This window comes from Anolis sagrei, chromosome 2, assembly GCF_037176765.1.
Source record: "Anolis sagrei isolate rAnoSag1 chromosome 2, rAnoSag1.mat, whole genome shotgun sequence".
In the NCBI taxonomy this organism is placed as follows: domain Eukaryota; kingdom Metazoa; phylum Chordata; class Lepidosauria; order Squamata; family Dactyloidae; genus Anolis; species Anolis sagrei.
In genome coordinates, this window is record NC_090022.1 from 7604968 (window position 1) to 7632697 (window position 27730).

Below are 27730 nucleotides of genomic sequence, written 5' to 3' on the forward strand. Positions count from 1 at the left end.
CCTGACAGATGGCCATCCAGCTTCTGCTTAAAAGCTTCCAAAGAAGGAGCCTCCACCACACTCCGGGGCAGAGAGTTCCACTGCTGAACGGCTCTATTATTATTATTATTATTATAACTTTATTTGTACCCCGCTAGCATCTCCCAAGGGATTCGATGCGGCTTACAACAGGCCGGAGCCCAACACAATACAACAATACAATACATAGCAAATAAAACAGTTAAAGCAGAAAACAATAACAGTAGCAATACAACAGGACACTATTAAAAACTGAGCCGGCCTGGAATAGGGTACAGGATGAAAAGTGCTGGGATATGGGATTAAAATATAAGTGCAGTGTGCGGTGAGGATTATCTTAACTCTACTAAAGTGCTTCTGGGCTTTGGTAGTGGGGTTCCTAATCTGAGAAGGCACATTGGAACAGCCAGGTTTTCAGGTTCTTTCTGAAAACCGCCAAGGTAGGGGCCTGTCTGAGATCTTTCGGGAGGGCATTCCAGAGGCGGGGAGCCACCACAGAGAAGGCCCTGTCCCGTGTCCCCACCAAACGCGCCTGCGACGCGGGCGGGATCACGAGCAGGGCCTCTCCTGATGACCTCTCCTGATGGCTCTCACAGTCAGGAAGTGCTTCCTCATGTTCAGATGGAATCTCCTCTCTTGTAGTTTGAAGCCATTGTTCCATTGCGTCCTAGTCTCCAAGGAAGCAGAAAACAAGCTTGCTCCCTCCTCCCTGTGGCTTCCTCTCACATATTTATACATGGCTATCATATCCCCTCTCAGAATCAGGATGTTTTAGCTGGGGAAAACACCAGTCATTCGTTTACAACTTTTGGAGCAACATCAGTGAGCAATATGCTCTATAAGAGACATTTTACTATTCCAAAATTGTGGCAGACCGGCGGAGTCTGGTCTACCCGCCATCTTCTCCAAGGGACGGAGGAATATGGTGTATTCGCAGAATGGCAAATTGCCGGGGAACACAGTCTGGTCTGTGTGCAGGTCTCTTTTCCAGGAGAAAGAAGAAGAGATGGTAATGTATGTATGAATGAATGTTTATGTGTGTGAATAAATAGTTCTAGCATAGGTCTCCACAGCCATCTATGGACCCACCACCAAGACACTACACATAGGGATCGCCTAAGTAAATATCACACTATGCAGCTATAAAATACCTTTATTTCTCTGTCAAAATCTGCAAAACTGAGCAAAATTCTGTGAAAGCACAACAGAGAACAACATACATTTGAAAAGGAGGAGACCAGTGTGGATACATCATGTCAGCTGGTGAGGCATCAACAATGCCACAAGGCCCATACTATTCCTGAAAGTGCGCCAAGAGTAGAACTAAGATGCCTTGAATAAATTGTCACATCAGACAGAAGAAAATCAATACAAGGGCTAAAGTAGCTTACTGTCCAGAAATGTTTTCTTAATTGTGTGATTATTCTGGAGAAGACTGAACTCTCCCCACACTCTTGGCATGCGCATGCTTTCTGTCCTGGTGACTTTTGAGACCTGATTTGAACATATAACTCTTCCCACATTCCAGGCATTGATAGGGATTCTCTCCTCTGTGGTGCCTTTCGTGCCCTGTGAGATATTTCCTCTGAGAGAAGGCTTTCCCACACTCCAGGCATTTATATGGCTTCTCTCCTGTGTGGGTTTTGAGGTGGTACCTGAAGCTTTCTATCCAACTGAAACTCTTCCCACATTCCAGGCACGTGTGTGGCTTTTCTTCTACGTGAGTGTTCTGGTGATTTTTGAGGACCGATTCGCAGTTAAAGCTCTTCCCACACTTTAGGCATCGATAGGGTTTCTCTCCTCGGTGATTCATCTCATGCAGGAGAAGACCTCTCTTGTAGATGAAGCCCTTGCCACACTCCAGGCACTTATAGGGTGCCTCTCCCCTGTGGTTCATTTCATGCCCAATGAAACTTTTCTTGGCAATGAAGCCCTTTCCACACTCCCGGCATTTATATGGCTTCTCTCCTGTGTGGGTTTTTTGGTGTCTGCTTAGGGCTCGGTTTTGATGGAAGCTTTTCCCGCACTCCAGGCATTTATATGGCTTCTCTCCTGAGTGGGTTGTTTGGTGTCTACTTAGGGCGCGCATTTGACAGAAGCTTTTCCCACACTCCAGGCATTTATGTGGCTTTTCCCCTGAGTGGGTTGTTTGATGTCTGTTTAGGGCTTCTTTTAGACGGAAGCTTTTCCCACACTCCAGGCATGTGTATGGCTTTTCTCCAGTGTGGATGTTTTGGTGTCTCTGGAGTTTTCCTTTTTGACAGAACCCTTTCCCACACTCCAGGCATCTATAGGTCTTCTCGCCTGTGTGGGTTGTTTGGTGTCTGTTGAGGTCTCCATTTAGATGGAAACATTTTCCACAATCAGGGCATTTATGGGGTTTTTCTTCTGAGTGAGTTTTTTTGTGTCTGTTTAGGGCCTCTTTTATACGGAAGGTTTTCCCACACTCCAGGCATTTAAATGGCTTTTCTCCGGAGTGGATTGTTTGGTGTCTGCCTAGGGCTTCTTTTCGATGGAAGCATTTCCCACACTCCGGGCATTTATACGGCTTCTCTCCGGTGTGGATATTTTGGTGCTTCTTGAGACTTGCTCTCCGATGGAAGCTTTTCCCACACTCTAGACACGTCTTTGATGTCTCTTCTGTATGACCATTCTCCCCAGTATGACCGTTCTGGTGAGCCATAACAATGGAGTTAAGGCTGTAACTCTTCCCACGCTCCAGGCATTGATAGGGTTTCTCTCCTCTGTGATTCATTTCATGTCGAATGAGATTTCTCTTTTCAGCAAAGCCTTTTCCACACTCCAAGCATTGATGTGGCTTCCCTCCCAAGTGGGTTTTCCGGTGCACCTTGAGAGTATTTCTCAAACAGAAACTCTTCCCACACTCCGGGCATTGGTAGGGCTTCTCTCCTCTGTGACTCATTTCATGACCAGTCAAATTTCTCTTTTGAACAAAACCCTTTCCACACTCCAGGCATTGATAGGGTTTCTCTCCTTTGTGATTCATTTCATGTCCAATGAGAGTTCTCTTTTCGGCAAAGCCTTTCCCACACTCCAGGCACTTAAATGGCTTCCCTTCCAAGTGGGATTTTTGGTGTCTTCGTAGGCTTTCTTTAAGATGGAAACCTTTCCCACATTCCAGGCATTTATATGGCTTGTGTACAATTAGTGGTTTGTCATAGTTTGTAAGTTGTATGCTAGAGCCAAAGGTTTCTTCCAATTGATACCATTTAGTTTGTCCTTTCTCCATATCATTTGTGATATCATCAATCCGGCATAATTCTTCATGCAAGTAGCTATTCTCAAAGACAAGACAGTTTCTGATCGCCCTCCTCTCGTCCACCGTCTCTTGGATTCCCCTCATATTGGTAGAAGGGTCCTTCCTTCTATATTCTTCTGGTTCTATTTCCATGATGCCCTTTTCCCGCTCTTTATATCTTGCTGTTTCCAGCCACACTTTACATGTTGCTCCCCCATTTTCACTCTCTTTTGCTGCAGCACCTCGAAGAAAAGAGAAACAGCAAGAAGGCATGAGAAAACAGAAGCAGGAAATCAACTAGCTAGATTAGATCCATTTCAGAGCACAATTCAAAGGGCTGGTTTTGGCCTATAAAGCCCTATATGACTCTGGCCCAGCTAACTTGTCTGAATGTATCTCCCTCTACGTTCCACCTTGTAGTTTAAGATCCACCGGGGAGGCCTTGCTCTCAGTCCCACCAGCCTTGCAAACGTGTCTGGTAGGGACGAGGGACAGGGCCTTCTGGGTGGTGACCCCCTGCTTGTGGAATTCGCTCCCCAGCGAGATTAGATTGGCATCCTCCCACCTTTCCTTTAGGAAAAAAACTGAAGTCATGGTTTTGGAACCAGGCTTTTGGCTAGCAGGCACAACAGCACTTTGGACATTGAACTGGACCATATGATAATTGTTATGATAATGGAAACGGCTATATGGCTGTATAATTAATGTTATTGTTTTAATCTATTATGTATTTATGGTTTTATACTGTTGTTATAGTATTGTGAATTTGCGGCATCGAATTGCTGCCAGTGTTAGCCGCTCTGAGTCTCCCCCTCGGGGGTTGAGAAGGGGGGGGGGGGCATAGAAATCTTATAAATAAATAATAAATAGCTCATCCTAATCTCACTTTTAACAGGTTATTCACTTTCTAATACTGTTTTTCATCATGTAATAATTTTAATTTTCCAATTAAATAACACCAGAGCAACAGGATTATGATCCAAAATTATTCTGGGTAAAAATGACATACTTTTTATTCTAAGAATAATAGATTTAGATATCAAAAATATATCAGTTCTGGAGAATGATGTATGTCACCCTAATTAAAAAGGATTTCATAGGATCATAGCGTTGAAAGAGGCCTTGTGGGTCATCCAGTCATCCAGTCCAACCCCCTGAAGTCCAGTGTATTCTGGAAATGATCAATATCTAAACTGTTGTTATGGTATGACATGGAGGAACAGCAAGAGAAAGGCTGTATGGCCAAATGGGCACAAAATATACTTACACAAATTCAACAGGAACAATGGAAAATGTTTGAATGAAGAATCATGATCCTAGGTTATGTAGCAAAACTGCTTCCAAAACTGATTTCTACAGACCAAGAAACAGAGAGATCCTTACCGAAAGAGGCCAACGTCTCATAATTCTCTCCCATGACCTCGAAGTGCAGGGCCTGTTGATCCGGATCCAGCAGGACCCACTCTTCCTCACTGAAATGTACAGACACGTCCTCAAAAGTCACCTGAAAGAGGAGGATTAGGACACGCGGATCAGCAATGCTTCTTGCACTACGAGGCATACTGTTCCCCAGTTGGGGAATTAAGACCGTTTTCAGCAGATTCAAACAGCTCTAGTTAAGGACTTCCGGTTGGTGGCCGAACGGCGGAGGACGTGTCTCCAGCTGCTCTGGAGACAGCCGCGCTCTTTTTTGAGTCAGGGGGAGCGTAACCCCCGCCCTCACGAGGCAGATTGAGGTCCCGGAGGGTCTTTCTTTTCACCTACACCCGGCCGACGGCGCAAAGTGGTGCCCCCCTCAAGGGGGTTCCCAAATGCGCCCGGCAACGGGAGTGTGGTGAGACTCAAACCGCGGCGGGAGGACATTTTTGAAGTCTCTCCCTCTATCTCTGCCGGCCAACAACACAACAATAAAGAAGGAAAGATCACAGCGAAAGAAGAGAATTCAATCAAAGCAAACTTCTTGATCTTTAAACGGCCGAGGTCGGAAACAAGTAAGTAAGACTTAGGATAACGAAGGACAAGTAACTGAGTAATTGGAGGTGGAGGTGGGAGAAATTTAAAAATAAATAAACCAGAGCAGAGGGCGAAGAGACAAGGGGGCGAAGAAGAGGAGTGGAAAGAAAAGGAACAAGGAAATAAGGAAACAGAGAAATAAGGAAATAAAGGAATAAAGGAATAAAACGGAGAACAGCACAGCCCCGAACTAAAAGCGAGGGGCTATCCAACCGGCCCAAAAAGGACAACTTGCCATCCCAAGCGACGCAGCCGGGTAGAGCTACAGAATAAGCTCCCTCCCCACAGCGGGACGGCATAACCAAAGGGAAAAGGAGAGCAGCGGGCGCCTCGGAAGAGACGTCCGTGGCATCCCAACCCCCAGGGTACAGCGGGCTGCGCCGAACGGCCGAACAGCAAGTATAAGGAAAAGAAAGAAATAAGAATCAAAAAGCATAGCGGAACGCGCAAAAAGAGGATTGAAACCCCACGCATCCCCCCACCCGCCCCCTACTACAAAACCCACAACCCCTCAGGAAAGGGAAAGACGGAGGGAAATAAATAAATAATTAAAAGAATCTGACCTTGGAAAAGCCCGAGAAGACACTGGGAACCGGCCTTGAGACAGAGAAGGAGATAAGGAGATAAGGCGACACGTGGGAGGGGAAGAGAAGGAGAGTGACTAAGTAAGAAGAAACCCAAACACCGCGAGAGGGGAAAATCACGCGGGAGGAGAAACAGCGCGAGAAGACGCGAGAAGTTAAAGAAGGAGGAAGCCAGAAGGCAGCAGAAGGAAACAACGGGGTAAAAAGACCCAATCTCGCGGGATAGGGACAAGAAAACGAAAGAAAGACGGAAGAAAGAAGAAAGAAGAAGGCCCAAAAGCGGCAAGGGAGAAAAGAGACGACTAAGACGACTAAGACGACACAGAAGGCAAGGTAGGCAAGAGGAAGAAAATATCACCCCACCTATAAAGAATAAATACAAAGGTAAACACAAATAAAGCCAATCATAAATAAATAATAAATACACAAAAGACCTTATATTAACAAAAAATAATAAGAAAAAACCCACAACATACGGGAATTAAGACAGACACAAAGCACAAAAAGAAAACGAAAATAGACAATAAATAACTAAAGGAGCCAAGTACATAAAGAAATCTAAGCCAAAATAACAAAGATGCAAAACCCGAAAGCCAAATCAACACCGCAACTAACGCAAGCTGCCAAACAACAACAAAAAAAAGACTCTGTCACTGAGGAGACAGTACTACAAAACATTCTGGAAGAGATAAAAAAAATATCAACGAAACAAGACTCACAACATAAAGAATTACAAGAAGAAATAAAGAAATTAAAAACAGACTTAAAGGAAGATATAAACAAAATCCAAGAGGAAGTAGACAAAGTAAAAAAAGAAAACTTAACAATAATAAAAACGCAAAGTAAGACGGAATTTAGAACCACAAAACTAGAGGAAATGAACCAAAGACTCCAACAGCAGGTAGAACTTCTCGAGAACAGAGAACTGGAGTACCAGATAAGACTGAGGAACTTACAAGAGTCAAAAGAGGAAAATATAAAACAACTATCAATAGAATTACTGGCAGAACTATTGGAGGTGAGTGGAGAAATTATTGGACAAGACCTAGATAGAGCTTACAGGGTACCCTCAGAGTATGCAAAGAAGAACAAAACACCAAAAGATGTGGTTATAAGCTTTTGTAGAAAAAGTACTCGCGATGAAATACTAAAGGAAAGCGCCAGGAAACCAATATATTATAAGGAGCAAAGAGTGATTATCATGAAAGAAGTCACTAAACAAACTCTGACAAGACGAAGAAAGTATTCCTTCCTAACTGAGGAACTGAAAAAGAGGAAAGTAAAATTCAGATGGGAGAAGGTGGAAGGGATTACAGTAACTTGGAACGGAAACAAATATTGGATAAACTCTGAAGAGAAAGCAAAAACTTTCTTCACAACACATATCAAACCCATGAGACAAGACCCCCAGAAACAACCACAAGAAAATAGGAAAGACACACAGGAAAAATCGCAAAAAAGAATTCCGGAAGAAACAAACACAACAGAAGATGAAGAGGGCACATACAATATGCAGATTGGAATAAGAGAAAGAGAGCAAAAAAGGCTACGAGAATTCTCCCCCGAGAATTATAAACTTCTGATGGCGCAGGACATAACCCATTGGGAGATGCAGGAAAACATAAATGAATAAAGAAATAAAGATATATTCAAATAACATAAATGGATTGAATTCCCCGAATAAGAGGAGGCGTCTCTTCAACTATCTGAAACAAAAGAACTATGAAATAACGGCAATCCAAGAAACTCACATAAAAAGCAAACACGTAAAGCACCTTGAAAATGAAAAATTAGGAAAATGCTTTTACGCATCTGCAGAAAATAAGAAGAAAGGGGTCGTATTATATATTAAACCTTGGTTACAACCAGCACAGAGCTTTAAAGACGAAGAAGGCCGTTTTATTGGAGTTATAATTGAAATAAAGAATCAAAAGATTTTAATTTGTAATATTTATTGCCCAAATGGTCCGAAGCAAAATTTTCTGAAAGAACTTAAAAGAAATATTGATAATCAAGAGTACGATGACCTACTAATAATGGGGGATTTTAATGGAGTGATAGAGCCCTTGTTAGATAAATCACCAAAAGATAAAAATGAGCCACCAAATAAAAACAAATATAAATCTAGTCGGCTACCTAAACGATTCATAGCACAGCTTGAAAAGTGGTACTTAAAAGACACATGGCGACACCACAAAGGAAATCTTAGAGACTACACATTCTTTTCCGGAAGACATAAATCGTGGTCCAGAATAGATATGGTCTGGGCCACCAAACCAATTTTATTAAGGATGAACAGAATAAAGATTCTGACGAGAACACTCTCAGATCATTGCGCGATAGAACTAGTAATAAAAGGAAGTAACTTTAAATACCGATGGCGCTTAAAAGATAATATGCTGAGGAGGGAAGTAGATATTGAAAAAAATAGAAAATTACTGCAAGAATATTTAAACTTAAATAGTGGGACAGAAACATCAAAAGAGACGCAATGGGACGCGATGAAGGCGGTCATGAGAGGACATTTCATTAAGCAGGAGGCTATAAACAAAAAAGATAGAGATAAAGAAATAAAAAAATTAATGGAGGCACTACAAGAAGAGGAAAAATACTTAAAGAAGAAACCAAAAGAGAGAGCGGCTAATTTAAGGATTAATACATTAAAAAAACAATTAGAGATATTACAATTAGATAAAATAGAAAAACAATTGAAGTATGCAAGGGCAAGTTTCTATCAAAACGCTAACAAAGCTGGAAAATGGCTGGCGAACAAACTTAAAAAGAAAAAGTATAGGCAAACTATAGACAAGATTAAAGTAGGGGAGAAAATATACACAGAAGAAAAAAGTATTATAAGGCAATTCACCAATTTTTATAATAATCTTTACCAAAAATCGAATATAAAGGAAGAAGAAATTACAAAATATCTAGGAAATTTAAAATTGCCAAAACTCACAAAAGAACAAAGAACATTATTAAATGACCCTGTTACAATCTCAGAAATTGACATAGCAATTTCAAAGATAAAAAAAAATAAAGCCCCCGGACCAGACGGGTTCACTGCAATCTTTTACAAATTATTCAGAGAAGAACTGAGCTCACTACTGCAAGAAGTGATAAATAATACCCTAAACCACAAAACATGTCCCACGACATGGCATAAGGCAAATTTAACCCTCATTCAAAAAGAAGGCACAGACCCAGAGGATATAAAAAATCACCGCCCGATATCGTTATTAAATACCGACTATAAAATATTTGCTTTAATTATGGCGGAAAGGCTAAAGAAATTTTTGAAAGATTGGGCAACCAATGAACAAGCAGGCTTCCTACCACAAAGACAGGTAAAAGATAATACAAGGATGTTAATAAATACGATAGAGTATTATGAAAAACACAACGAGAAGCAGGCTGCATTATTATTTATCGACGCCGAAAAAGCGTTTGATAAAGTAAATTGGACATATCTCAAATTATTATTACAGGAAATTGATATAGGTTATAAATTTCAAAATGCAGTAAACACCATATATAACATGCAAAGTGCAAAATTAATAATCAACGGCAAAGAGACAGACCCCCAAATCAACATCACACAAGGAACGAGACAGGGATGCCCGCTCTCCCCCCTTCTCTTCATTTTGGTATTAGACACGTTAATTAGAGAAATAAATTCGGACTCAAACTTAAAAGGGATACAAATAGCAAAGCAACATTACAAAATAAGAGCATATGCGGACGATGTGGTCTGCATAGTGGAAGACCCACTAAAAAATATTAAGAATTGGCTACAAAAAATTGAAACCTATGGGAGATTGGCAGGTTTTAAATTAAACACTCAAAAAACGAAATTATTAGTTAAAAATATGGATAAAAAATCAAAAGAAACCCTTCAGGAAATATCAGGAATAAAAATTGAAAATAAAATAAAATACTTAGGGATATATATATCACAAAGTAATATCAATTTAATAAAACATAACTACATCCCAGTCTGGAAAAAAATTCAATATGATTTAGACAGGTGGAAACACCAAAACTTCTCCCTCTTAGGAAGAATAAATATAATAAAAATGTCAATTTTGCCCCGTCTACTATTCCTATTTCAGACACTACCAATCCTAAGGAACGACCATCTATTTAAAAAATGGAATACAGAAATCTCGAAATTTATATGGAAAAACAAAAAACCTAGGATCAGTTACAAAATTCTTACGGATGAAAAGAGGAGAGGAGGTCTAGGGCTCCCGAACTTAAAGTTATATTACGAGGCTTGCAACCTCGTAGCGATTAAAGATTGGGCAACCTTAAGGAATGAGAATCTATTAACAATTGAGGGCCATGACCTAAGGACAGGGTGGCATGGTTACCTCTGGCATAATAAAAGAAAAGTAGAAAAGAATTTTAACAGTCACTTTATTAGGGCCTCTCTTATCAAGACCTGGGAGAAATATAAAGCCAGATGGTACTCCAAAACGCCAAAGTGGATCTCACCGATTGAGGCGAGACACAAACGAGATATGGGTAACAATTATTGGCTAACATACCATCAAATATTAAATTTCACAAGAGGACAGGAACCCAAACTAAAATCACTAGAAGAGCTTAGAACAATAAATAAAAATATTACATGGCTCCAATACCTGCAAATAAAACAAGGGTTCAAAGAAGATGAAAAAATTGGCTTTAACCAAGAGAAAGGAATATGGGACTTAGTATTAGAAAAAGAGAAAAAATTAATAAAAATACTTTACCAACAATTATTGAAATGGTCAACGGAAGAAGAACAAGTAAAAAATTGCCAAATTCAGTGGGCAAAAGATCTGGGCCATAGTATATTAATCAGTCAATGGGAAAACATTTGGAATAATAAGATAAAATCCATGATTGCATGTGATATTAGGGAGAATTGGTACAAGATGTACTATAGGTGGTATTTTACGCCCGAAAAATTGGCAAAATTTAATAAAGGAATTTCAAACTCCTGCTGGAAATGCGGAAAGGAAAAAGGAACCTTCCTTCACGTATGGTGGGAATGTAAAAAAGTCAGAAAATATTGGAAAGAGATTCATACCATCACAAAAAAAATATTAAAGAAAAAATTTAATAGAACCCCTGATATTTATTTATTAGGGCTAACAAATTCAGACTTTAACAAAAACCAAGAGAGAGTACTATTCCTTTTAAGTACAGCGGCAAGAATGGTGCTGGCAAAAGAATGGAAATCAGAGAGAATCCCCAACACGGATACATGGTTGACTAAAGTGCTAGAGATAGTGCAATCAGACTCCTTATCACAAAGATTACAGAATACAAATAAGAAGACAAATTGGTCAGGACTCCAGGACTATTGCAAAGGAGAAAAAATACCACTGATGATAGACCTGTCCAACGTGTAAACAACGGCTAAACTAGAAGAGACCTTGGAGAATCAGAAGACATTGAAGAAATGAAAAAATGAAAGATCAGATGAAGCTTGGGAAGTCAACGTTTTCTTTTAAACCCCCCCCCCTTTCCCCTTTCTATCCCTCCCCCTCCTTCCCCCTTCTGTCCCCGATCACACACATCCCCCCCCACCACCTCCCCTTTCCCACTTTCCCTCCCCTCTCTGTCCTCCCCCCCTTCCCATATCCCAAATCCCTCTTTTTATCTGCATTGTAAAACTTTTGATAAATAAATAATAAAAAAAAAAAAAAACAGCTCTAGTTAAACATTCACAGATCCAGAAGTTGAAAAAGCAATTGAGTGATCAAAAATTAAAACCAGGACAAATGATAAAACTACAATACAGCAAAAGGTACAAGATCCTGTGTGCTCTAAGAGCCCTGTTCCAACTAAGTCATCTGTTCCCCAAGGCCTGTTGTAACAGAAAACCCTTCTTCTATTCAGAGAAAGACACTGTCAAGGTTTAAAGAGATTAATCTGGCTCCTTAACTGGAGCTAATAGAGTCTCTTCCAATCTATATATATACTAGCTGTCCCCTGCCACGCGTTGCTGTGGCCCAATCTGTGTGTATGTGTTTTGTGTGTGTATATATGTGTATATGTGTGTGTGTATGTGTTTATGCATAAATACACATGTGGTTATGCTGAAGCCCGCAGTGGGTTAAACTGTGAAACTTGGTAACAGAAAGGTTGGAGGTTTGAATCCAGGGAGCGGCATGAGCTCCTGCTGTTAGCCCCAGCTTCTGCCAACCTAGGAATTTGAAAACCTGAAAATGTAAGTAGATCAATAGGTACCTCTCTGGTGGGAAGGTAAGGGTGCTCCATGCAGGCCTCATGACTTTGGAGGTGTCTATGGATAACGCCGGCTCTTGGGCTTAGAAATAGAGATGAGCACCAACACCTTCCCCCCTCCCCCAAATCGGACACAACTGGACTTAATGTCAGGGGAACAATGTGGTTATGTGCATGCATTGTAGTGGATTTGCGTGCGTGTGTGCTGCGCGGGGGAGTGTGAAGGGGCGCACGCGCGCGCGTGTGTGTGCCGCGCGAGGGGTGTGTGTGAGGGGCCATGTGTGCGCGCGCCGGGGAGTTTGCGCCAGTGCGCATGCTCAGTTTTGCCGTTTTTTGTGGTTATTGTTGTGTGGTTTTGATTTCAGAGTGGATTAGTTTGTACCTAGTGAGTTGTCCTTGGGGCATAGCAATTTTGGTAGAGTTTTGTGGTGGGGTTTTAGAGTTTTGCTTCCCTGTTGGACGCCAGTAGGAAATTTATAGATATAGATAAATGCTCTGTGCATAATGAGTACGTTAAAAACAAAAGGACCAATGAACGAAATCACACCAAATTTGGCAACAAAACGTCTCACAACACAAGGAGTGACCATCACTCAAACAATTATGATTTTGTCATTTGGGAGTTGTAGTTGCAGGGATTTATAGTTCAACTACAATCAAAGAGCATTCTGATCTCCACCAATGACAGAATTGAACAAAACATGGCACACAGAACTCCCATGACCAACAGAAAATATTGGAAGGGTTTCGTGGGCATTGACTTTGAGTTTGGGAGTTGTAGTTCACCTACATACAGAGAGCACTGTGGACTCAAACAATGATGGATCTGCACTGAATTTGGCACAAGCGCTCAATACACCCAAATATGAACACAGATGGAGTTTGGGGAAAATAGACATTGACATTTGGGAGCTGTAGTCACTGGGATTCACAGTTCACTTACAATCAAAGAGCATTATGAACCCCACAAACAACAGAATCGGGGCAAACTTCCCACACAAACCCCCATGACCAACAGAAAATACTTAAGGCCATCCAACCCAACTCCCTTCATCAGGGCAAGAAAACGTAATCAAAGTCCTCCTGACAAAGAGCCATCCAGCCATAGATTAGATAAATAGACAGACAGATAGATATGATTCACGAGAGAGAGATATAGTACCAAAGATTTGAAAGGGACCCTTAAAGAAGGACAATGATATGTTGCATGTTCCAGGGTGGGCAAACCAGACACTCTCCACATCAACACTGACAAAGAAACAGCAAGAAATACTGTTTACCCACAAGCAGAAAGAAATTACATAGATTAGAAACCAACACTTTCTCATTACTTTATTTTCCAGATCAACAGACTGGGCCACAGCAACGCCTGGCAGGGGACGCCTAGTCTAACATAAATTTTATGATGGCATAGAACCCCTGATAAGAAGCCTAGGAGGTGGATGGACACACAGCAGTCTCTTCTCTTTGGAAAGGAAGTTCTGGATCCTGAAAGCCCCCACAGAAAAGTCACCTCTCTTGTGGTCCTTCCATAACATACAGCTATATTAATCTATTGATAGTTTGATTCAGGGGATTCAGTCCAAAGTGAAAAGCACAGTGTGGGCTTGGTGGAAGAGGAAGGCTTCAGAAAACAGTGTCCTGAGATCGCTTAAAAGGAAACTTGGGCAGAAGCTGAACACAAACCAATCTGGACAGTTCCAGAATTGTCTCCAGTACATTTCTACTTCCATCTTTTTACCTGATCCTGTTCCACTGAGGCCATTTCTCCTGCTTCACAAAAAGATGAGTGATTACAGTTTCTCAGCATCCTTGGCTCCTCCGCTGCGAAATTCCAAAGAAAGGAAGGAAAGAGAAAATTAATTTCTGTATTTTTAAGTCTCACTTCAAGGTTTACAATTTTTTAAAAGAATAATAGAATCAAAGAGTTGGAAGAGACCTAATGGGCCATCCAGTCCAACCCCATTCTGCCAAGAAGCAGGAATATTGCATTCAAATCACCCCTGACAGATGGCCACCCAGCCTCCGTTTAAAAGCTTCCAAAGAAGGAGCCTCCACCACACTCTGGGGCAGAGAGTTCCACTGCTGAACAGCTTGAAAAGACTTGAAAAGGAACTGAAACAACTGACATTGTTTCATCTGACATAAGGATTCAATGCAGCCAGTTTCATGCAATACCAGCATGCATCTAGATATTCTAATAACCAATCTCAGAAATGTTCTAACAACCCTGACCAGGACCACCTTCTACCTGGAAACCAATGTCCTCACTGCGGGAGAACATGCGGATCAAAAATAGGGGTCCACACCCACCTACGAACCCACCACCAAGACACAACACTTGGAGGACCATCATTCCCAAGCTGGCTGCAAACCTCTCGGGGCCCCAAGGCCTTCTGGAAGCAGAAGCTCCAGAAGCGTTGGTATTGAAGGTCTACTAAACTGAAGGCCTTCTCCTCCAGGGCATCCTGACCCATTCTGCCCGGGAATCACCTAAGTAAAGTAACCATCTAGATCAGTGGTTCTCAACCTGTGGGTCCCCAGGAGTTTTGGCCTACACCTCCCAGAAATGCCAGCTACTTTACCAGATGTTAGGATTTCTGGGAATCGAAGGCCAAAACATCTGCGGACCCACAGGTTGAGAATCACTTATCTAGATATTCTAATAGCTATTCTTAGAAATGTTCTCATAATCCAGCTACTGAATACAAGTCTTAGAGGAGATATATCCAAAGACCATATATGTGGAGGAACCTTGAGAACGAGGAACAAGCAAAAAGGAGACCTCTCACCTGGTGGAGCAGCTCTTGTGCCCTCCTCCTCCTCCAGCTTGATCCACCTGGAAGGGAAACCCTGGCTGGTATCCAATGGGGCCTCCTGGGTTTGAAGGACCTCTTTCTCCTGCCGCTCTTCCTGCAGCGCCTTCTCCTCTTGGGCCCGACTCAGGAGGAAGCCTTCAGCCAAGGCCACGGCCTGGGAGCTGGTCTCTGCCCCACATTCCCTCACCCAGCACTCCATCTCCGCAGGAAGGACGGCCAGGAACTGCTCCAGGATCACCAGGTCCAGCATCTCCGCCTTTGTACGTTCCTCAGGCTTCAGCCACAGGCGGCAGAGAGAGTGGAGGCGGCTGCAGACCTCTCGGGGACCCAAGGCCTCCTCATAGTGGAAGCGTTGGAAGTTCTGGCCCTGAAGGTCTGCACAGAAAGCCTTCTCCCCCAGGGCATCCTGACCCATTCTGCCTGGGAACCCAACACTTCTCCTGCCCCACATTTCATTGGGCTCTCTCTCCCCTTCACGGCTGGTCTGGTCTGGCTCCTCCATCTTCACTCTGGGCTCCAACAGGACTGAAGGACCTCTTCCCTTCTCCATCTGAAGATGTCAGAAAGAAAAGGCTACACAACACAAATGGAAAGGTTAGGTTAATCATTTACTACCGTTAAGGGTTAAGGCAGTGTTTCTCAACCTTCCTAATGCCACGACCCCTTAATGCAGTTCCTCATATTGTGGTGACCCCCAACCATTATTTTCGTTGCTTCTTCATAATTGTAATTTTGCTACTGTTATGAATCGTAATGTAAATAACAGATATGCCGGATATATTTTCATTCACTGGACCAAATTTGGCACAAATACTTGATAGGCCCAAATTTGAATACTGGTGGGGTTGGGGAAGGATTGATTTTGTCATTTTGGAGTTGTAGTTGCTGGAATTTATAGTTCACCTACAATCAAAGAGCATTCTGAACTCCACCAACAATGGAATTGAACCAGAGTTGACACACAGAACTCCCATGACCACAGACAATACTGAAAGGGTTTGGTGGGCATTGACCTTGAGTTTGGGAGTTCCAGCTCCCCTACATCCAGAGAGCACTGTGGACTCAAAAAATGATAGATCTGGACTAAACTTTGCAGGAGTACCCAATATGCTCAAATGTGAACATTGGTGTTTGGGTTGACTCCAGCCTCACTTCTCTCTCCAGCCCTTGTCCAAACTGGGCTTGGGAGGGTTTCATTGACTTCCTGATATGCCTTGTGTACATCCCCGTCTTCCTCCCTTGTGTCCCTGGACCCCGGGTCTCTCTTTCCTTCCCTTTGGAGCCTCCAAGCCCCTTCTTCTTCTGGGAGGAGGACAGGGTGAGAGGGAGAAAGGATGAAGGAGGAAGGAAGGGACTGGGGCTCAAGAAGGAAGAGCGAAAAGGGAAGGAAGGATGACCTCCAGGAGGATGGAAGGGACTGGGGCTCAAGATAGAAGAGTGACAAGGAAAGGAAGGAAGGAAAGATGTCCTCAAGGAGGAATGAAGGGACTGGGGCTCAAGAAGGAAGAGCTACGAGGAAAGGAAGGAAGGAAGGAAGGAAGAAAAGAAAGATGACCTCCAGGAAGAAGGAAGGGACTGGGGCTCAAGAAGGAAGAGCGACAAGGAAAGGAAGGAAAGAAAGAAGGAAGGAAAGATGACCTTCAGGAGGAAGGAAGGGACTGGGGCTCAAGAAGGAAGAGCAACGAGGATAGGAAAGAAGGAAGGAAGGAAGGAAGGAACGAAGGAAGGAAGGAAAGATGTCCTCAAGGAGGAACGAAGGGACTGGGGCTCAAGAAGGAAGAGCTACGAGGAAAGGAAGGAAGGAAGGAAGGAAGGAAGGAAGGAAGGAAGGAAGGAAGGAAGAAAAGAAAGATGACCTCCAGGAGGAAGGAAGGGACTGGGGCTCAAGAAGGAAGAGCGACAAGGAAAGGAAGGAAGGAAAGAAGGAAGAAAAGATGACCTTCAGGAGGAAGGAAGGGACTGGGGCTCAAGAAGGAAGAGCAACGAGGATAGGAAAGAAGGAAGGAAGGAAGGAAGGAAGGAAGGAAAGATGTCCTCAAGGAGGAACGAAGGGACTGGGGCTCAAGAAGGAAGAGCAACAAGGAAAGGAAGGAAAGATGTCCTCTAGGAGGAAGGCAGGGACTGGGGCTCAAGAAGGAAGAGTGATGAGGATAGGAAAGACGTAAGGAAGGAAATATGACCTCCAGGATGAAGGAAGGGACTGGGGCTTAAGAAGGAAGAGTAAGGAAGGAATGAAGGATGACCTCCAGGAGGAAGGAAGGAAGGGACTGAGGCTCAAGAAGGAAGAGTAATGAGGAAAGGAAAGAAAGATGACCTCCAGGAGGAAGGAAGGGTCTGGGGCTCAAGAAGGAAGAGTAATGAGGAAAGGAATGAAGGAAGGAGGGAGGAAAGGGGCCCGGCTGGGAGGTAGGGACACTTTAGAGCCCACCTCCCTCCTGACCAGATTTGAGGGGAGTGGGCTTTGGCTCTGCATTCATCCTTAGGTGAATCCTTCGCGAGGAAGGAAGGGAGAGAAACTTGGAAGGGCACTTCAGAGCTCATCCCCAGACTTCTGGCTCTTCTAGTGTCCTGACTGCTCTGGGAGTTGTAGTCCACCGCCCTGCCCCATGTTTCCCGGTGGGCCTTTGTTTCCTCTCCCTCTTCCCTTCTCCCCCAGAGGCAGCCCTCCCCACCTTCCCTCCCTCCAAGCTGAGTATGGAAGAGAGGGGACTTCTCTCCTTGCTCCCCTCCAGATGTGAAGCTTCTCAAAAAGCAGAAGATGGGGAGACAAGAGGACTCACCGCTTAGCCCCGAGAAGGAAGAGGTGGGCAAGGGGGGAGGCCAGCTGATGCCTCTTTGTCTCTGCAACTCCCCTCCCGGGAGAAGTGCTGGTGCTGATGCGGTGGGCGGGGCCTCGCCTCCCAGGACACGCCCCTTTCTTTCCCCTCCCCTTTGTGCCTCCTCCCCCTTTTCCTCCAATGGGCTCCAACATAATACATGGGCTTGCCTTAACAAAGTGTGGGGCAGGGAGTCCAGGAAGGACTGAGAAGGCTGGAGCATTGGGAATCAGAATGCCATACTGCTGATGTCATTAGAAATGCAATGTACAGATTTGATCAATGTGAAGTTAATATGATGTGTGGGAATTTTATTATATTACATTTCTAACAGAACAAGCAAACAAACAGAAAATACAAAATGTATGAGTTTGGTATTTGGTTAAATGTCCTTTGACCAGTATCTGGCCACTTGGAGTGCCTCTGGTGTTGCCGCAAGGAGGTCCTCCATTGTGCATGTGGCAGGACTCAGGGTGCATTGCAGCAGGTGGTCAGTGGTTTGCTCTTCTCCACACTCGCATGTCGAGGATTCCACTTTGTAGCCCCATTTCTGAAGGTTGGCTCTGCATCTTGTGGTGCCAGAGCGCAGTCTGTTCAGCGCCTTCCAAGTCACCCAGTCCTCTGTGCCCAGGGGGGAGTCTCTCATTTGGTCTCAGCCATTGGTTGAGGTTCTGGGTTTGAGCCTGCCACTTTTGGACTCTCACTTGCTGAGGTGTTCCAGCAAGTGTCTCTGTAGATCTTAGAAAACTATGTCTGGATTTGAGTCGTTGACATGCTGGCTGATACCCAAACAGGGGATGAGCCGGAGATGTCTCTGCCTTGGTCCTTTCACTATTGGCTGCTACTTCCTGGCGGATGTCAGGTGGTGCGATACCGGCTAGACAGTGTAATTTCTCCAGTGGTGTAGGGCGCAGACATCCCGTGATAATGCGGCATGTCTCATTAAGAGCCACATCCACTGTTTTAGTGTGGTGAGATGTGTTCCACACTGGGCATGCATACTCGGCAGCGGAGTAGCACAGCACAAGGGCAGATGTCTTCACTGTATCTGGTTGTGATCCCCAGGTTGTGCCAGTCAGCTTTCGTATGATATTGTTTCTGGCACCCACTTTTTGCTTGATGTTCAGGCAGAACATCAAGCAACCAGCATTTGTGGGAATGAATGGAAGGATGTATGGACCCACACACACCTGCAATGACTCACTACCTGCTTGCTGGACTATAATTAAAAGTTACTAACTGAAAATGTTCTGGAACAGTAGTTCCAGGAGCTCCAGATTTATTTGCTGTGTTTAAATGTGTGTGTGCAATCCCATGCTTGGGATTTTGCAGCAGGGGGTTTCCTGTTATAATTTGCATTTATAGGGTAAGCCACCTGCCAATTATAGTTAGGATCCCTGGTCCCGCCCCCTTTTTGCTTTTTGGAGGGAAGAGGCCATTTTTCAGTTAGTCACAGCAAGGGAAGCCAAGGCAGAGGATGCGTACAGACGTTCCTCCTGTGCAAAGGCTTCGTCTTTTAAGAGTTCCTGGGGAAGAACAGATTAAAGGCCTCTTCAGATTCCCAAAGGGTTCCAGGGAACAGCTTCACAGCCCTGAGGACCTCCGGAGGGAATAACAGCTCTTCATCTTGAGCTAAGTGATTTCAAGCCTGATGGTACGTCTGTTCGGTTCTGAGACGAACTTCAGCCGGTAGCAGACCCAAACCAGTCAGGTTTAAGTTCACAGCAGCCTGGGAGGAGCTTTAAAGGGGAATTTTTCTGTTAAACAAAGTTTCTTGAAGATAGTGCCTGTTTCCTGTAAACAAGACTGCAAGAGCCAATAGACTATTTAGAAATCTTACAATTCCTGCTTGTTCATTAATAAAGACTGTTGTATTTAAGCTTAAGTCTCCTAAAGCCTGTTTAATAGGAGAAATTCCTCTAAAGGTTCTTTCTCGGGCCCCCAGGCTTCCCGCTGGACACAAGCCTTGCATCCTCTCTTAGAAGCATTTAATTTCAGCTCCAGCGGTGAAAGAACAGAAAAGTAAACACTGATAAGAACGGTGACAATGATTATTTCAAGTTAAGGAAAAGTTTGCAACATTCCCTACGTTAAGAAGGAAGTCAACACAAGCCTTGTGTCTGTCAACACCAATCAAGAAGATCAACATCTGGCCAGGAAAATGAGATGGAGCCAGGATGGAAGGCGTCAATCATTCATTTACAACTTTGGGATGACATCAGCAGAATCTATATAAATAAAAATGTAATGTTCATTTGTGGGATTAACATAACCCAAAAACCACTGGATGAATAACATAACATAACACTTTATTTATACCCCGCTAACATCTCCCCGGGGGACTCGGTGCGGCTTACATGAGGCCGAGCCCAAAATACAACAATACAAGCAATAACAACAAAACAGCAATTTAAAACAATAACATAAGCATTATCAATAGGACAACACACTTTAACATCTATGGGTAGGCCAAATGTAATTCAAATTAAAAATAATGCTAGACATGGGCGAAAAAGTGATGGGTTTGTGGAAACATACAAGCAGACCTAAACAATATGAGGTGCTTTGGAGGACAAAGTGCTATGGGATCATTATTCTGGGAAGGCACACTGGAACAACCACATCTTCAAGCTCCTCCTAAAGACTGCCAGAGTTGGGGCATGCCTGATGTCCTTAGGGAGTGAGTTCCAGAGTCGAGGGGCCACCACCGAAAAGGCCCTCTCTCTCGTCCCTACCAATCGCGCTTGCAATACAGGTGGAAACGTGAGCAGGGCCTCTCCCGATGATCGAAGAGATCGTGTGGGTTCATATACAGAGATGCAGTCATGAAGGTAGGCAGATCCCAAACTGTTCTGTCGCCACTGGGCCTATAGCTAGTTGACTTTAGATATAGGTTGTGTAACCTTTACCCAGCGGGAAGCCAGGGGCCTAAGAAGAAGTTCCCAGAGGTTTTCTTTACAAAAGGAATCTTCAAATGGCTTTAAAGGTACAACAAAGTCTTTTATTAATGAATCAAACAGGAATTGTAAAGCTTTCTTGGTAAAGTATCAGTTCTCTCAAACTTGTCCACAGGGAACAGGCACTATCTTCAATAACTTTCTTCAAAGGAAAATTCCCCTTTTTAACTTCTCCCAAGTATAAGTAAGGTTAGAGTTAGTTACCGTTAAATTATAAACAGCTTACGAAGATGGTAAAAGGGATAGAAATGTTTCCTCTCCCCCTTTCTGGCGAACTATCTTGCCACAACTCTGACACAGCTGCGTCTCTCACTTGCTGTGCTGTCCCGCGCATGTGTTCTCCTCATTAATTCAGACCAACCAGCGTAGGGTCCCAGCTATCATACTTTTTCCATTTCATTTTTCAAAGAAGCCTTGTTCTTATCTCTGAGTACCTATTTTAACTAAGAGGCTTTAAGGGAGTGTGTATCTTTTGGGCAATTACAATTGTAATTCAACTTCATGAAAGAAACAACAATTCTCTGCTAACGATATATATATATTTGTAGTGGCATGTCTTTATCCTTGGCAGTTTAAAGACATGTTTCTTCAGTTTAACAGCTGAGTTACCTGTGTGCCGTTACATGAATGCTTATGAATATCACTTGTTCAACAAGTTGATTCCTAACTAGGTCATGCTTTTCTTGACTAATAGTTTTCAAAAGGTGATCTCCACATGTTTATAGAGATTCACATTTGCCAAACGGGTGTGATGTCTGGGTTGTTGTAGGGTTTTTCGGGCGATATGGCCATGTTCTAGAGGCATTCTCTCCTGATGTTTCGCCTGCATCTATGGCAAGCATCCTCAGAGGTAGTGAGGTCTGTGATGTCATTTTTAATTTTTCAATAAGCTTAGGATGCAGTTAATTCCAACAGGTTATTAAATTTCCAATATTTTTGAGGTCTGATTTGTAGCTAAAACTCTTCCCAAACTCTCCTGTATGACTATTCTGGTGAGCTGTAAGAACAGATTTAAGGCTATAACTCTTCCCGCACTCCAGACATTGATATGGTTTCTCTCCTCTGTGATTCATTTCGTGTCCAATAAAACTTCTCTTATCTGAATAACCTTTTCCACACTCCAGGCATTTATATGGCTTCTCTCCTGTGTGAGTTCTTTCATGTCTCTTGAGGTTGACTCTCTCAATGAAACCTTTTCCACACTTCATGCATGTATATGGCTTCTCGCCTGTGTGGGTTTTTTGATGTGCATTGAGGGTACTTTTCTGATGGAAGCATTTCCCACACTCCAGGCATTTATATGGCTTCTTTCCTATGTGGGTGTTTTGGTGCAGCTTAAACCCATTTCTCCAAGAGAAACTCTTCCCGCATTCCAGACATTGATAGGGTTTCTCTCCTTTGTGATTCATTTGATGTGCAATAAGATTTCTCTTATCAGAAAAACCTTTTCCACACTCCAGGCACTGATGGGGTTTCTCTTCCCTGTGGGTGTTTTGGTGTCTACTTAGGCTATCTTTCTGAGTATAGCATTTTCCACATTCCAGGCATGTATATGGCTTCTCTCCTGTGTGGGTCTTTTGGTGTCTACGGAGGTCTCTTTTTTCATGAAAGGGTTTTCCACACTCCAGGCATTTATGTGGTTTCTCTCCTGTGTGGGTTCTTTCATGTTTCTTGAGGTTTCCTTTCTGAACGAAACATTTTCCACACTTCATGCATTTATATGGTTTTTCTCCCGTGTGGGTTTCTTGATGTGTGTTGAGGTCTCTTTTCTGAAAGAAACATTTTCCACACTCCATGCATTTATATGGCTTCTCTCCTATGTGGGTGTTTTGGTGCAACTTAAAGCCAGTTCTCCAACTAAAACTCTTCCCACATATCAGACATTTATAGGGTTTCTCTCCTCTGTGATTCATTTCATGTGCAATAAGAAATCTCTTATCAGAATAACCTTTTCCACACTCCAGGCATTTATAGGGTTTCTCTCCTCTGTGATTCATTTCATGTCCAATAAGACATCTCCTTTCTGAAAAACCTTTTCCACACTCCAAGCATTTATATGGCTTCTCTCCTGTGTGGGTTTTTTGGTGTCTACAGAGGCTACTTTTTCTATGAAAGGGTTTTCCACACTCTAGGCATTGATATGGCTTCTCTCCTGTGTGGGTTTTTTCATGTCTCTTGAGGTTTCCTTTCTCAAAGAAACATTTTCCACACTCCAGGCATTTATATGGCTTCTCTCCAGTGTGGGTTTCTTGATGTGCATTAAGGACTGCTTTCTGAGTGAAGCATTTTGCACACTCCAGGCATTTATATGGCTTCTCTCCTGTGTGGATTCGTTCATGAATCTTGAGGTTTCCTTTTTGAAGGAAACATTTCCCACACTCCATGCATTTATATGACTTCTCTCCTGTATGTGTTTTTTGATGTGCACTGAGGTCTCCTTTCTGAAAGAAACATTTTCCACACTCCAGGCATTTATATGGCTTCTCTCCTTTGTGGGTGTTTAGGTGCCGCTTAAGCCCATTTCTCCAAGAGAAACTTTTCCCGCACTCCAGGCATTGATAGGGTTTCTCCCCTCTGTGATTCATTTCATGTCCAATAAGACTTCTCTTATCAGAAAAACCTTTTCCACACTTCACGCATTTATAGAGTTTCTCTTCCCTGTGGGTGTTTTGGTGTATACTTAAGTTACATTTTTGGGTATAGCATTTTCCACACTCCAGGCATTTATATGGCTTCTCTCCTGTGTGGGTTTTTTGATGTCTAAGGAGGTATATCATTAAATGAAAATGTTTTCCACACTCCAGGCATTTATATGGCTTGTCCACAATTTCGTATTTTTCATTGCTTGCAGGTTGTATACTATACGCCTCTTGGAAGGAGCCATTTTCATAGACAGGGCTGTTTCCAATCTCCCTGAATTCATCTATTGTCTCTTGCATTGTGATTTCCCTTATGTCAAAAGGGCACTGGTTCCTGTTATATCCTTCTGCTTCCATTATTGGACTTTCTTCTTCTTCTTTTTTACTTCTCACTGCTTTCAGCCACATTTTATTTCGTGCTCCTCCATTTTCACTTCCCTGTCCATCACCACCTTGAAAGAAGACAAAAATGGATGATCACTCCCATCATAGTACAGAAGATGATGTAACATGCAATCTGAAAACACCATGAGCCACCCTACTAAACCATGTTCAAGTAAGCATTGAGTAAACATCCTGTGCCCAGACAGAAATTAGTTCTTCCAGCCTGGTCAGGAACCAGAAGTGCTGGTCAAAGGTGACTCGTGTTCCTGAACTATGCAGCAAAACTGTAGAAAAAAAATGGCAACTCCCAAAATAGATTTTTCTTAACCAAGAAGCTGAGGGATTCTTACCCAGAGAAGCCACCATCCTATAATTTTCTTCCATGACCTCCCAGTGCAAGGACCGTTGATCCGGATCCAGTAAGGCCCATTCCTCGACACTGAAATGGACAGCCACATCCTCAAATGTCACCTGAAAGAAGAAAGTTGGTCACACAAATCATTAGTGCTTCTTCAACTGATAAGAAGAATCCTGATGAATTGAAACTCTGAGCAAAGAATTCAAAGATATAACTTTTAGGAGTAGCCACCCCAACTTTCCTGAGCTGGGCCTTCTTTGTTGTTGTTCATTCGTTCAGTCGTTTCTGACTCTTCGTGACCTCATGGACCAGTCCACACCAGAACTCTCTGTCGGCTGTCATTACCCCCAGCTCCTTCAAGGTCAATCCAGTCACTTTAAGGATGCCATCCATCCATCTTGCCCTTGGTTGGCCCCTCTTCCTTTTTCCTTCCATGTTCCCCAGGATCATTCTCTTCTCTAAGCTTTCCTGTCTTCTCATGATGTGGCCAAAGGACTTCATCTTGGCCTCTACTCTCCTTCCCTCCAATGAGCAATCGGGCTTCATTTCCTGAAGTATGGACTCGTTGGATCTTCTCGCAGTCCAAGACACTCTCAGAACTTTCCTCCAGCACCACTGTTCAAAAGCATCTCTCTTCCTTCAGCCTTCCCTATGGTCCAGCTCTCACATCCGTAGGTGACTACAGGGAATACCATGGCTTTGACTATGCGGATCTTCGTTGCCAGTGTTATGTCTCTACTCTTCACTATTTTATCGAGATTGGTCCTTGCTCTCCTCCCAAGAAGTAAGCATCCCCTGATTTCATAGAATCATAGAATCAAAGAGTTGGAAGAGACCTCATGGGCCATCCAGTCCAACCCCCTGCCAAGAAGCAGGAATATTGCATTCAAATCCCCCTGACAAATGGCCATCCAGCCTCTGCTTAAAAGCTTCCAAAGAAGGAGCCTCCACCACACTCCGGGGCAGAGAGTTCCACTGCTGAACGGCTCTCACAGTCAGGAAGTTCTTCCTAATGTTCAGATGGAATCTCCTCTCTTGTAGTTTGAAGCCATTGTTCCGCGTCCTAGTCTCCAAGGAAGCAGAAAACAAGCTTGCTCCCTCCTCCCTGTGGCTTCCTCTCACATATTTATACATGGCTATCATATCTCCTCTCAGCCTTCTCTTCTTCAGGCTAAACATGCCCAGTTCCCTAAGCCGCTCCTCATAGGGCTTGTTCTCCAGACCCTTGATCATTTTAGTCGCCCTCCTCTGGACACATTCCAGCTTGTCAATATCTCTCTTTCCTGGTTGTGAGGTCCTTACAACCTCTGAGGATGCTTGCCATAGATGCAGGTGAAACATCAGGAGAGAATGCTTCTAGAACATGGCCATATAGCCCAAAAGACCTACAACAACCCAGTGATTCCAGCCATGAAAGCCTTCGACAATACATACAACTAAGTTGCTCCAGGGGAAGTTTTAATGCAGTATTGAATCCAAAATGGAAGGCACCACGTGGGCCAAAGAAGCAGAAGAAGACCTCAGGGAACAGCATTCTGAGACCTCTGAATCAGCCATGGCTAATAAGGCCTCTCCTGGGACGTTCTTCCAGAATGTACAACTATGTTTGATAATGTTTAAGATAGCAGCCAGACTACTATCTGTAGCCAGAGAAGGCTAAATTGATGCATGGATCTTTTAATCAATGGCTACTGCCATATTTTATTGACTCCATTGATCTTGGTAATGTTATATATCTGGTTTTAAATGTGTTATTAGTTTAAACATCCGTATACTGTCTTTTATATGTTCTGTAGCACCATTGTGTGCTATTTGTAAGCCACCCCGTGTCCCTATGGGAGATGGTAGTAAAGTTAAAGATTTCCCCTTGACATTAAGTTTAGTTGTGTCTGATTCTGAAGGGTGGTACTCATCTCCATTTCTAAGCCGAAGAGCCAGCGTTGTCCGTAGACACCTCCAAGGTCATGTGGCCAGCATGACTGCATGTCGTGCCATTAACTTCCTGCAGAAGCGGTACCTATTGATCTACTCACATTGACATGTTTTTGAACTGCTGGGTTGGCAGAAGCTAGAGCTAACAATGAAAGCTCACCCGCTTCCCAGATTCGAACAGCCAACCTTTCGTTCAGCAAGTTCAGCAGCTCAGTGGTTTAAGCCACTGAGACACCAGGGGTGATGCGGGAGATGGTGACGGTATAAATTAAATATTATATTATTATTATGTTGATCCTATAATTGTTTGAAAATCTGAAGTGTAAGGCACTGTGTGGGCCCTACTGGAAGATAAAAGTTTTCAGGAACAGCATTCTGGGATTTCTTAAAATGAAACTTGGGTGGAAGCAGAAGAAAAGCAAGTTCCAGACCATATGAAGTGGTCGGAGACGTTTCCATAATTATCTCCAGTTCATTTCGACTGTCATCTCTTTACCTGATCTTGCGGAATAGATGCCACTTCTTCTCCTGCATCAGAAAGAGTGGAGCTGCCACGTCTTCTCGGCACCCTTGTCTCCTCTCCTGTGAAATGGCAAACATAGGAAGAGAAGGGAAGCTGGATTTCTATATTTGTTTTTCAAAGCTCATTTTGAGGTCTCAAAGCGGTTTACAATTCAAACAACACAAAGAGGGAGCAACATGAAGCCTTAAAACAAAGACCAGAAGGAACTGGAAAGGGTTTCATTTGGCACAAACATTCCTGAGATACAGCCCATTTCCATACAATACCAGACTGGATGTAAATATTCCTAAAACTGTTCTTGAAACATTCTAACCAAACAGTTATTCAAGACGCGCATCATGTGGGAAAGAATAGAAGATCATACGTTGGGGAGATCTTTGACCAAGAGAAAGAAGGGATCTTACCCTGTGGAGCAGCCTCTTTGATCTCCTCTAACAAACAGCAATGGAAACATGTATTTGGGGACACAATAGAAGACCTGACATTTGAAGGAACCTTGAGAGCAAGGACCAAGGAAAAGACCTCTTACCTGGAGGAGCAACCCTTGTGTCCTCCTCCTCCTCCAGTTTGATCCACCTGGAAGGTGGGGCCTCCTGGGCCTGAAGGACTTCTCTCTCCTGCCACTCTTCTTGCAGTGCCTTCTCCTCTTCAGCCCGACTCAGGAGGAATCCTTCAGCCAAGGCCACGGCCTGGGAACTGGTCTCTGCCCCACATTCCCTCACCCAGCTCTCCATCTCTGCAGGAAGGACGGCCAGGAACTGCTCCAGGATCACCAGGTCCAGCATCTCCACCTTTGTATGTTCCTCAGGCTTCAGCCACAGGCGGCAGAGAGAGTGGAGGCGGCTGCAGACCTCTCGGGGACGCAAGGCCTCCTCATAGAGGAAGTGTTGGCCCTGAAGATCTGCGCTGAAGGCCTTCTCCTCCAAGGCATCCTGACCCATTCTGCCTGGGAACCCAACACTTCTCCTGCCCCACATTTCATTGGGCTTGCTTCCCCCTTCAGGGCTGCCCTGGTCTGGCTCCTCCATCTCCACTCTGGGCTCCATCAGGACTGAAGGACCTCTTCCCTTCTCCACCTGAAGATGTCAGAAAGCAAAGGCTACGCAAGACAAAGGGGAAATCAAGTCCAGGTTAATGATCTCCCACTCTCAAGAGAAAGGAGTCTCTCTTTTGTGTCCCCACCATTTGGCT

General features: G+C 43.6%; 2 protein-coding genes across 3 annotated transcripts; both read right to left on the bottom strand.

Annotated features, from left to right (window-relative positions):
* Positions 1-1153: 1153 nt before the first annotated feature.
* LOC132765298 (zinc finger protein 11-like) lies at positions 1154-17789 on the bottom strand. 2 transcript variants are annotated; one of them, XM_067465146.1, is made up of 5 exons: positions 17711-17789; positions 14904-15503; positions 13853-13935; positions 4661-4781; positions 1154-3510 (listed from the first exon to the last, which is right to left on the bottom strand). In XM_067465146.1, the coding sequence occupies exons 2-5, from the start codon at positions 15478-15480 to the stop codon at positions 1439-1441; spliced, it is 2853 nt and encodes a 950-aa protein (XP_067321247.1). In that variant the 5' UTR covers positions 15481-15503; positions 17711-17789; the 3' UTR covers positions 1154-1438. The 2 variants fall into 2 exon arrangements, with proteins under 2 accessions (XP_067321247.1, XP_067321246.1); XM_067465145.1 differs by having other exon boundaries at positions 1154-3519.
* A 3318-nt stretch (positions 17790-21107) lies between these two features.
* Positions 21108-27621, bottom strand: LOC132765796 (zinc finger protein 585A-like). The gene is made up of 4 exons (XM_067465484.1): positions 27069-27621; positions 26513-26598; positions 24077-24197; positions 21108-23794 (listed from the first exon to the last, which is right to left on the bottom strand). The coding sequence occupies exons 1-4, from the start codon at positions 27583-27585 to the stop codon at positions 21606-21608; spliced, it is 2913 nt and encodes a 970-aa protein (XP_067321585.1). The 5' UTR covers positions 27586-27621; the 3' UTR covers positions 21108-21605.
* Between the last annotated feature and the right edge of the window lie 109 nt (positions 27622-27730).

Bases quoted from the DNA above. Each gene is read 5' to 3' on its own strand.
- LOC132765298 (XM_067465145.1), bottom strand. From the start codon at position 15,480: ATGGAGAAGGGAAGAGGTCCTTCAGTCCTGTTGGAGCCCAGAGTGAAG. The intron at 4,782-13,852 runs GTAAAAAGATGG...CTCCTCTTTCAG, and splicing joins CCTCAGTGGAACAGGATCAG to GTGACTTTTGAGGACGTGTC. The intron at 3,520-4,660 runs GTAAGGATCTCT...CTTTTCTTCGAG, and splicing joins TGAGACGTTGGCCTCTTTCG to GTGCTGCAGCAAAAGAGAGT.
- LOC132765796 (XM_067465484.1), bottom strand. From the start codon at position 27,585: ATGGAGCCCAGAGTGGAGATGGAGGAGCCAGACCAGGGCAGCCCTGAA. The intron at 26,599-27,068 runs GTAAGAGGTCTT...GCCATTTCACAG, and splicing joins CACAAGGGTTGCTCCTCCAG to GAGAGGAGACAAGGGTGCCG. The intron at 24,198-26,512 runs GTAAAGAGATGA...TTCTTCTTTCAG, and splicing joins CATCTATTCCGCAAGATCAG to GTGACATTTGAGGATGTGGC.